The sequence below is a fragment of the Danio rerio genome, chromosome 24 (assembly GCF_049306965.1).
Source record: "Danio rerio strain Tuebingen ecotype United States chromosome 24, GRCz12tu, whole genome shotgun sequence".
NCBI classification, from domain to species: Eukaryota; Metazoa; Chordata; class Actinopteri; order Cypriniformes; family Danionidae; genus Danio; species Danio rerio.
The window spans coordinates 24,677,593-24,689,383 of NC_133199.1; the positions used below are offsets into that span (position 1 = coordinate 24,677,593).

At 34.1% G+C, this 11,791-nt stretch overlaps 1 protein-coding gene across 4 annotated transcripts in view; it reads right to left on the reverse strand.

Annotated features, from left to right (window-relative positions):
• vipr1b (vasoactive intestinal peptide receptor 1b) overlaps positions 1-10,678 on the reverse strand; it is a 104,889-nt gene extending 94,211 nt beyond the window's left edge. For 3 of the 4 annotated variants that reach the window (XM_073940350.1, XM_073940349.1, XM_073940351.1), the window contains exon 1: positions 10,373-10,678. In XM_073940350.1, coding sequence (XP_073796451.1) covers positions 10,373-10,429 — 57 coding nt within the window. In that variant the 5' untranslated portion in view covers positions 10,430-10,678. 4 annotated transcript variants of the gene reach the window in all.
• Between the last annotated feature and the right edge of the window lie 1,113 nt (positions 10,679-11,791).

Genomic DNA, 11,791 nt, shown 5'->3' on the forward strand with positions numbered 1-11,791 from the left:
ATATATATATATATATATATATATATATATATATATATATATATACAATAAATTAGATATATAACAATTTTATATTTTTTCAAGCAAATTGTTTTAGCTTAATCTACATACCCTAAAGAAAAATTGTTAAACTATATTATAGTTTATAGTTATATTTAAAGTGTTTTATGACAACAGCCATTATTTGTACATAAGCTTTTTTAATCATTCTTTAAAATATTGATTTAAATGTTTCATTTAAATATGATTTAAATGTATGTTAGACATACATTTAATTATACATCTGTATAATTACATTAATTAATGTGTATAATTACAGTAATAACCTGCATAATTACAGTAATAATGATTATAATCACATTAATTAACTTGTATAATTGCATTAATAACCTGGATACTCACAGTAATAATCTTCAAATTCACATTAATACATCTGTATATTTACAATAAAAATATTATTTTACAGTGATAATTTGTAAAATGGGTGATGCAGTGACGCAGTAGGTAGTGCTGTTGCCTCAGAGCAGGAAGCCTCGGCTGGGTCAGTTGGCGTTTTTGTGTTAAGTTTGCATGTTCTCCCCACGTTTGCGTGGGTTTCCACCGGGTGCTCTGGTTTCTCCCTCAGTCCAAACACATGCGGTACCGGTAATTTGGGTAAGCTAAATTGTCTGTAGTGTATGAGTGTGGGTGTTTCCCAGAGATGGGTTGCAGTTGGAAGGGCATCCTCTGCGTAAAACATGTGCTGGATAAGTTGGTGGTTCATTCCACTGTGGCGACCCCGGATTATAAAAGGGACTACGCTGAAAAGAAAATGAATGAATGAATTTGTAAAATGCGACAATAATCTGTTATTTGCAGTAATAATTAGTAAAATGGTGGTAATTACCCGTTTTTTCCCATTTATTCACTTAAAATGCAAATTATCAAAAGTAATAAACTGTAATTTAATTAATATTGACCATAAAGTATGTTCTGTATTTTTACAGTTTTTGCTTGTAATTCTGTGAAATAGTTAATTTTCTGTAATTTAAAAAAATATTCGGACGCCATGCTGCCTGACTTTTGACCGTTTTTTTTTTTTTTTTACAGATTTGTTTTTTTTTTTTTTTTTTTACAGTGTGGTTTGATCTTCCACGTTTTCACAGGTACAATTGATTCCTCAAATCTGCTTCCTTGCTTTTGCTTTCTAAAACCAAAGGATATTTTTCATACTCTGGAAGGTTCCATTTAGGTTTTTTATTATTATTATTATTACATTTAATATTGCCTAATTAGGCCTAGGTATTGATTCAGAATGTAATTAATTAATAATTGAACTAAATTCTAATTCAAAATCTTTCATATGATTGTATTAAATTTGATTAAATTCTATGTATTCAATATACATATGTAAATGTTGATCCTTCTAAAGATGAACAGTGGAAAGTTTACATTCTTCACATCTTACTTTTGTTATACTAATATATTGTTATAATATATTACTTTTGGTGATGTATGTTTTCCACAAACAAAAATGAAGCAGCACACATGTTTTCAGTAATAATAATAATAATAATAATAATAATAATAATAATAATAGTAATAATAATAATAATAATAATAATAATAATACATTTCTTGATATCCAAATCAGCACATTAAAATTACTTCATAAGGACCATGTGGTTTCAATTTTAAATCACTGGAATAAATCAAATTAAGATGCTAAAATAGTAAGCAGTTATTTTTATAGTTATTGTATTTTAATCAATAATTATTTTAATCAAATTAATATGTATACAGTGGAGGAAATAAGTATTAAACATGTGACTATTTTTCTCAGAAAACATATTACTAAAGGTGCTGTTGCCTTCACCAGATGTTGTAACAACCAAAGCAATTCACATATATAAAAGAAAAAAATCTTAATTAATTTACAATTTGAGTTGTGCAATAAAATGAAATAACACAGGGAATACAGAGTATTAAACAGGTGAAGAAAGGGAGGTGTAGAAAGGCAGTGAAAGCCCAGACAGCAGCTGAAATCTCGCAGTAGTTGTACAGCAACTCTCTGCCCTTCCTCCGTTTAAATGAATATTAGCTGTTCAGTCCAACATCTACATTAGCAGGGTAATGAAGATGAAACCAGGGTGGACATTTCAGCAAGCCAATGATCCAAAACACAGCCAAGGAAGCTTTAAAAGGCTTTTAGAAAATGAAAATCAAGCTGTGGATTGGCCCAGACTATTACCTGACTTGAATCCAATACAAATTAAAGATCAGATTTGATTGACAAAACCCACTAAACCATCAATATTTTTACACAATATTTAAAAAAAAAGAATCACACCAGATACATACATGTGACTTCATTCTCCATATGAGAGGTGTCTTTAAGCTGCCATCACCAAAAAAAAAGCCTTTTATATGTATTAAATACATTTCAGTAGTTCAGTACTTTCTCCTTGTCATTCCGTTGTTATTACACATAACAATTTTTTACATTTTATCTTCCCTTCAGTAATCTAAAACAACATTTGATTTCTTTTTTATTGTTTACTGAAATGTTTCTGACTACAGCGATCTCACATCACTATACAGTAACTCACAAATGAAGCCAAAAATCCAAATGAGACTGAAAAGTGAACAATGGTACAGCAGTAATGCCTCCATCAGTGAATAAAATACACATCAGCACATGCCATAAGTGCTCACAGCGCAATCACTTTAAAAAAATCAAAAGCCGACCTCTAACACCGCCATTTCCTGATTCCGGACACTCTCTGCATGAGTTCCCTTAGTTAGATGTTGACCTCACACAAGTGCTGCTAGCGTTTAACATGCAGGATTCTTTGCAGGTATTCAAAGTGATTGAAGACTTGTTATGTAGTCTGCTAACCGCTAACATATTGCTGCCGCGAAGAAGGTCGGAACTGTACTATTTATGAGCGAAGGAGAGAAGAGCAAGAGCATATAAAACCTGAATAAACAGGAAATTCATCTGTTGCACACTCACACTACAGATGTAAGTAAAAACCCCAAGTTCATCACTCAACAGACTATGCATAAAAGAGTCATAAATGACCACCCCAGAGACAGCCATAAACTTCCTGCATGCACATCTGCTCTGTGTCACAGCAAGAATTTAGATAAGAGAACGTTTTGGGGATTTTTAAGCTGCTCCATAACACTGAGGACCCTCGACCACTACATAATAAAAACATGTCAGGTTTTGTTATTATAAAACTGGTGTGTATGGCTGAAGCATGACATTACTGTAGGGGGGAGTTTCCAGCAGCTGTTTAAATGACTTCACACTAACACAACCTTTATAGACACTGGAGAAACATCAACAAAACACAGAGACAAGACAAATAAGCAACCAGCAAATAAGAACGAATGAATAAATGGACGAGTGAGTGGATGGATAAATGGATGGATTGATGGATGAACAGACTGATAAACAAATACATGGATGGATGGATGGATGGATGGATGGATGGATGGATGGATGGATGGATGGATGAATGGATGGATGGATGGATGGATGGATGGATGGATGGATGGATGGATGGATGGATGGATGGATGGATGGATGGATGGATGGATGGATTGATGGATGGATGAACAAACTAACAAATATAGTTAGATAGTTTTACAGGCATACAGATGATTGAAAAAACGGATGAGTGGAGAGATGGACAAGCAAAGAGATGGATTGAAAGATGATTGGAAGAACATAGAGATGAATGAAAAAAACAAATGGATGGATCGACAAGTGAGTGAAGGGACAGGAGGACAAATAAACTAACTAATGGATGGATGAATTGATGGAAGAATAAAAAACTAATGGACGGATGGACAAATGGATGGGCAAACAAACTGATGGATGGATATATGGATGGATGGAAAGCCAAACAAATAAATGAAAAAACAAATGGTTGGATTGAAGAATGAGTAAATGGACAGATTGATGGATTGATGAAACCAATGAACCAACTAATGGATGGATGGATGAATGGATGGGTGAATGAACCAACTGAGGAATGGACAGATGGACAGACAGAAAAACTAATGAATACATGATATGACGTGCATATGGAAAAAAAAGAAATGGTGAATGGTTGATGGTAGGACATAAGGCTGGATAAAAAAACAAATGGATGGATGGACGAGTGAGTGAATGGACAAATGGATGAATCGATGAATGAATGAACCAATTAACGGATGGAAAAATTAATAAACTAACAAATGAATAATTTGACAGGCATACAGATAAATAAAAAAATAAATGGGTGGATGGATAGGTGGATGGGTAGGTGGATGGATAGATGGATGGATGGATGGATGGATGGATGGATGGATGGATGGATGGATCATTGGATGGATGGATGGATGGATGGATGGATGGATGGATGGAAGGATGGATGGATGGATGGATGGATGGATGGATGGAATGCATAAGGATGAAAAAAAGAAATGGTGGATGGTTGATGGAAGGCCATATGGTTGGATAAAAAAACAAATGGATGAATGGACAAATGGATGGATTGATGGACGAATGAACCAACTAATGGATGGGGGGGTGGATGGATGACAAAAACTAACAAATAGATGGACTGACGGGCATACAGATGAATGAAAAAAAGAATGAGTGGATAAATGGACAAACAAACAGATGGATGGATTGATACATGAATGGAAGAACATATGAATTTAAAAAATTAATTGAAGGATTGACAAGTGAGTGAAGGGACAGGTGGATGGATTGATAGACGAATAAACTAACCAATGGATGGATGAATTGATGGATGAATAAACCAACTAATGGATGGATGGATGGATGGATGGATGGATGGATGGATGGATGGATGGATGGATGGATGGATGGATGGATGGATGGATGGATGGACGAATGAACCAACTAACGTTCAGACGAATAAACCAACTAATAGATGGAAGGATGGAAGAATGGATCGAGAGATGAGTGAACCGACAGACAAATGGAACAATGATGGATGGTTGGACAAATGAACCAACAAATGGAAGGACAGATTGATGGAAGAATGAAGGAGCTAACAAATGGATGAATGAATAAATAAATAAATAAATAAATAAATAAATAAATAAATAAATAAATAAACTAACTGATGAATGGGTTGACGGACAAATGAGCCAATTAATGAATGGATGAATTGACAAACAAACCAACTAATGCATGGATGAATTGACTAACTGGATAGATGAATAGAAAGAAAAACAGATGGATGAGTGAACTGACAGTTGGACAAGTGGAATGATTAGTGGATAAATGAACAGATGGACGAATAGACTAAGGAATGAAGGGATGATTGGATACTTAGACTGATAAACAGACAGTCACAGAACAACCAGTGAAAGACAGAACTTCAAAAAGGTGAAAACCGCAGAGTTTTTGTATTTCACTCCTGAACTGTGCTATAAATACTGCCATTTATGCAGAACACAGATGAAGGACGTTGTCATGGTGCTCAAGCAATAGCCGTGTCATATCTATTCTCCATGAGGAAGAACGGTGGACAGAGACACCAGATAGGTGCATTATGGGTTAGGTAGGAGTGTTCTTGAGAGTGGGAGTGCACTAATACTACAGTCAGAAGAAAAAAGACAAATAAGCTACTTTCGCTCGACTTAAAGCACTAGCTCTTCAGAGAGTGGGAGTAGCTCTTATAATCTGTCTGGAAAACTTTATCCATGCACACAGTCGGCTGCCTTAAGCATTTGTTTTTAAGTGTGAAGAAATGACTAAATTCAAATCCAAAAAAAAAAAAAGCAACTCAACTTTTAGGTGAAGTAAATACTAAAGAAAACACTGTTATCAAAATATAAATCCAGTTTGTTTGATTATATCAAAACAGTTCCAAGATGCAATGCAGAAAAACACAAAGGAATAACAACGTTCCCTTCTTTTGCAATAAACAAGAAGTCTTGCACTGAAGGCACAGTTTTGGATCAGGACTGTTGAGTGCCACAACAAAACCTCATTATCGTGATGCATTCACAACTCCAGCTGTGAGGCTCCTCATTTGTTCCCTAAAAGCTGTTTTTCTTGACAAAGCTGAGCAAATGCATTTGAACGTAATAATAAGTGGTTGTACTTATATCTAATTATGTTATAACGAGTTCTTTTAAATATGAAGTGTTTGAAAATAATCTTTAATCCTCAATTGTACATAATATATTCTGTAAGCAGGGTCAAATTCTTTGAGTAAGGTGAGAATTTGTTTAGCTTACACTTCACCTCACAGACTGTCCTGCAAGAATAAAACAAGCAGGCAGCTTCAGGCTGTGTGGCAAATGTAAAAAAAAAACAATTAAAGGTGTCAGCTAATGTAATCAAAGTGTTTATCTGTAATTACAAACTAGAAATGCAGCTAATTTACTTGCTTATTTCCTAATCTTGAACACATGCTTATCTATTAAACTGTTTCACGTGTACCTTTAATGATTAATTTCTTGTCTTTAAAAGTTTCCCTCATTTGAATTCAGAGTGAGTGGAGTGAAGTTCACATTCATTTATCCTGCATGGAGCTGAGTGTCAAGATTATATCAGTTTGAAAACAAGCTCTGTCTAAAGCTTGTTGACCTTAGATTAAAGTCAATTAGTAAAGAAGGCAGTGGCAGCCACCATCCACATAAGGACAGCGCAACAACTATATATATAACTAAAACATATTATTTGCAAAACAGATGATAAGAACAGGAAGTTGAAATTATGTCAGTTGTCTATCCATAATCTAAAATGGTGTTACAAAATGTTAAAATATAATTGATGCTGAGATGTTAAGAATCAATAATCGATTCCAAGTTTGGAACTGATACCATAAAAGGGAATATACTTTTAGTATATAGAGTGAATACATAGTTAAATTGCCTCTCAGCTGCTCCCTAAGAGAAGTTTTAATTAATCCCAAAAAAACATGGTTATTTTTTGTGTAAGGGCATTGTGACACATATTTCTAATGATTCAGTGTCATGCTGAAACTCCAAACCATTTTAAAATATATGAGATGAAAAAAATGCAAAGAATTTGTGACTACTGAAACCTCATTATCTGGTTGAATCTCTCTAAAATAAACAGTTGAAGTCAGAATTATAAGCCTGCTTGAATTATTAGACTCACTGTTTATTTTTTGTCCAATTTCTGTTTAACAAAGAGCAGATTTTTTCAACACATTTCTAAACATAATAGTTTTATTGACTCATTTCTAATGACTGATGTATTTTATCTTTTCCATGATGACAGTAAAGGGGCTAATAATATAGACTTTAAAATGGTGTTTAAAAACTTAAAAACTGCTTATATTCTGGCCGATATAAAACAAATAAGACTTTCTCCACAAGAAAAAATATTATCAGACATTCTGTGAAAATTTCCTTGCTCTGTTAAACATTATTTGGGAAATATTTAAAAAAGAAAAAAATTCAAAGGGGGGCTAATAATTCTGACTTAAACTGTAGCTTTGACATTTTGAGATGGAAAGCAAAAAGATATCGTCATTGCAGATACTAAGTAAATACAAGATGTTTAGCTTTGGCCATTTTGTAGTAAAGCGTGTGCTTAAATGTTTAAAATGAACAGGCACTATGCCTTTCTGCAATTTTTAAAAAGTGATTGCTGGAAAGCGGTAGATCTACCAGAGCAGCTTTTATTGGAAACTGTAAAGTTTTATTGCAAAGCATCATTTGCTCAGACTGTTCTCTCAGTTAAGGTGTAATTTTTTTTTCATTCTGTGGTAGATTTTTGAAAATACAATGCAATTTTTTATAATTTTTAAAAAGCCAATAATCATGTTTGACAATTCTTGATTGATAAATCAACAAACTTGTCATCATGTTTTAAAACATTGTGTACCACTTGTAGTTTTTATTTAAGTAATTCATAAAATCATTCCTATAGATTATGGCTGTCATTTCAGTTATTTAATGTTTATTGTATTTGTCCTTAAAAAACTAAAACCTTAAATAAATAAAATCAGGCAGCACAGTTGCTGGTTTGAGCCTAGGCCTACCCATGTTGGCGTGGGTTTCCTCTGGGTGCTCCGGTTTCCCCCACAAGTCCAAAGACATGTGCTATAGGTCAATTGTCCATGTATGAGTGTAAATGAGTGTGTATGGATGTTTCCAAGTGATGGGTTGCAGCTAAAAAGGGCATCCGCATTGTAAAACATGCTGGATAAGTTCGCGGTTTATACTGTTGTTGTGACCCCAGATTAGAGACTAAGCTAAAAAGAAAATGAATGAAAAAATAAAATAAAATCTAATATCTGTTCACATCATGATGATGATGCAGTGTTTTTCAGTTTCATTTCAGAAGTTCTGGAAGTTCAACTAGTAGAAACGGGATCTCAGGTAGAGTGAGATTGTATAGTTTGTAGCAGGGTAGGGGGTTTGGCCCCCTAATTAATGCCTGAACCCCCTTGAAGGATGTTAAAACGTTTGTGCGGGAGGCAGTCTGTACTTAAAAGAATAAAAAATAGTTTGCACTGATCTGTTTCATAAATAATAAAAAAAGAAAAGTTTATATAAATATGAATTTGACCACCCCATAATGATTCATATTATTGATGCATTATTGTGCCTTAAAAAAAATATTCAGACAGTGGTCTGAAATTGACAGATCTAGCCTACAGATAGACACCACATGTGTCCATAAGACAACATACAATAGGTGAAAATAGGTAAGATTTAAAATAGGTAAGATTTAAAGGTGTTTTACACAAAGCCAAAAATAAAAATTAGACTCAACTTGTGTATTTTAATAAATAAATGAAATGTCATTAAATTGGTTCAAAATGTAACGCTTATGTCTTATGCATTCCCCCAATGTGTAATTTGTGCACTGGTTGAAGTCCAACCAAGGATTGTTTTGGATTGGATGGATCACTCAGATTGACAGCTCTTCCATTTACTGCAACTGGAAGAACAACCCTCATCCACCAGGATTTTATTACCTCTGCTTATTCTTTAAATGTTTTGATGTAGGATTCCCTCTGGACCATTTGGACCAATCAGAGTGGGTCGGTACCACCCTGGCCTTTATATAGCCTTCACCACTGGCTCGTTTTCACACTGATAATGTGCTTCAACTGAAACAAATGCATTTAACAATAAACACATCGGCACTGCAACCAGCTGCTCTTCATCAAGTGTGCTGCTTTTCTCCACTGTGAAACATCCTCCAACATGTAAGCTGACATCAGCTCCCATTTCTGCTAAAATAAATAGCAGCAGGAATGTCTTGTAAAGGATGCTTTTAGCTTATGTCAGTGCCAAAAAATGTCTTTTCATTCAGCTGGTGGCATCCAACGATGGTGAGAGTGGTAGACCACGGATGCCTTTATCACTGATTCAAGAGGGTGAAGAGTGTTAAAAGTGCAGATAAGAGGCTTTTGTGAATGCTGAAGTGTATGATTTATGCCAAGCTAATATTCTGGTTGCAACTGCCATGTGTACCGACCCAGAAGTGTACAAAAATTATACAGTAAGAATTTTTTGTAAAAAAGATCAAAGAAATTCTCTATTACATAAATTTGACTTTGCAGTGTGAATTATTCTATTGTGATGTTATACCAATTATACACAATCAGTTGTTTACAATTTACAAACGTGTCTTATTAATAATTTAATAGTCAATTCATATTTTACTAAAATACAATTATTAAACACTTTGTAATAACACCAGACAGACAGACAGACAGACAGACAGACAGACAGACAGGTAGGTAGATAGATAGATAGATAGATAGATAGATAGATAGATAGATAGATAGATAGATAGATAGATAGATAGATAGATAGATAGATAGATAGATAGATAGATAGATAGATAGATAGATAGATAGATATGTTCAGTAAAACATGCAGGGTGAGACATTAAAATTACAACATGAGTAAACATGTTTAAATGACTTCAATTGCTAGCAATGATAAAATTCCTTGCTCTCTGGTATAGGGCGCGCGCATCTGCATGGTTAAACAGGCAACATGCATGCGTTATATTTAAAAAAAAAAAAAGAAAAGAAAACTACGCCTGTATATCAGGTGTTCGAAACATCATTAATGACTTCCTTAGCCCAAATTATGCCTTTATAAAGTAAAAAACGCTTCTTCGATGGACCGTGCCATGCGCGCGCACTTCTGCTTTCGGTCTGTTGAATCAGCATCCAACTTTTTAGTGGCTTTCTAGTAAGAATTGCTGGTTTTACTAAAGATATGAGGTAAATAATATTATATCTTTACACAAATTGCGTGTCATTCCCACTAAATGGATTAAATACATGCAAACATCCACATTACCTCATCGACCGCAATCAAACACAGAGCTATTTAAAATACCAAAACAAACACTTACCGGAGAAAACACGAAGCCAAACGCTGAAGCCAATAAAACCACTTTTGAGGCGTCCATCGTTGCGTTTTCTTTGTTAATTTTTTGTTTATCGTGTAGAAACTTAAAAGTCCATAAAGTTTATCCTGCTTTACAAGCGCGTAAAAGCAACCTCAGTCAAATGTTATCGGACGCGGCGCTGGCAGACGAGTAAAACATAGCAAGTTTATATGTGTGAGCATCACTAGAGCCGTGAGTGAACTGTCCTCCGGGTGAGTGGCTCATATCGCGGCTCGAGCTGCTGACAGTTCAGCGACCAATGAGAGAATCACAGGCAGAGCGCGAGAAGAGCTTCACAGCTTCACTACTTGCAAGATGTTGACAATACACTGAAGACTGCATCACTAGTGTTCGTCATCGGCTTACGAATGCCTTTGTTGCGTTAGTGCGAAAGCAGTGGGTTAAATTTCAAGGTCTGTGCTCTTTGTGAACACCTGGCCGTAGAAAATGACTCAGGTGGGAGTTTTTTTTTCTTTTCCGTTATTATTGCTTTCTGGTGTGTTTAACAATTTAACCGGCGTCGTAAGAGACTGGGTGACCTCTTGTGCATGTATTAAAACTACAACCATAGTTTTTTTACGCTCAAAATTTGCTTAATTACGAGGACATTATATATAGGAGCTCACGATTTGTTGAAACAAATTACTAATTGTTTTACTTTGAGTGTAGTTAAAGTGATAGTTTTTATTATTTACTTGAACACAAAATAAGATGATATAAAGAAAACCTTTAACCGCATTAACTTCCATTGTAAAGAACAAATTGTCTTTTTTTGTGTTGAACAGAAGAATGAGAATTTGAAACAACTGAAGGATGAGTAAATAGTGACAGAATTAAAAATTTGGGGTAAGTTTAGATTGGGTTCAATCTAAATGACCACTGATATGTGTGAATTCAGAGTCACAAAGGTTATCTGATTATAAATTATTACCAAAATAAATAAATAAAAATCGTCACCTTCGAATTTTAAGGTTCTACTTGACATTTTTGTCAAAATTGAGTTATTGACATATTCTTATTAAATGACAACTTATTTACATTAAGGTATGTTTTTTTAATAAGTTGTTTACATTTTAGGACTTTTTATTTAAAAACAAAAAACAAATGTTACACACATACTGTTTGCTTTGGAATGCAAAAACTTATTTCTCAAAGTCATTTAGAATGCAGATAGAACCTTAGAATTCCAAGGTAATGAAATATTATGGTTAAAATTGTATCTCTTTTTTTTTTTAGATTTTTATATAAAATGGCTATACTTCCACTGGCTTCTGATTAGTCAAAAATTCTTAGTAGTCCAAAAATACTGAATAAACACAACTCCAAACATCACAACAATGTTCTAATAACAGCGAGATGTTCATTTAAAGAAAATGTTTACAG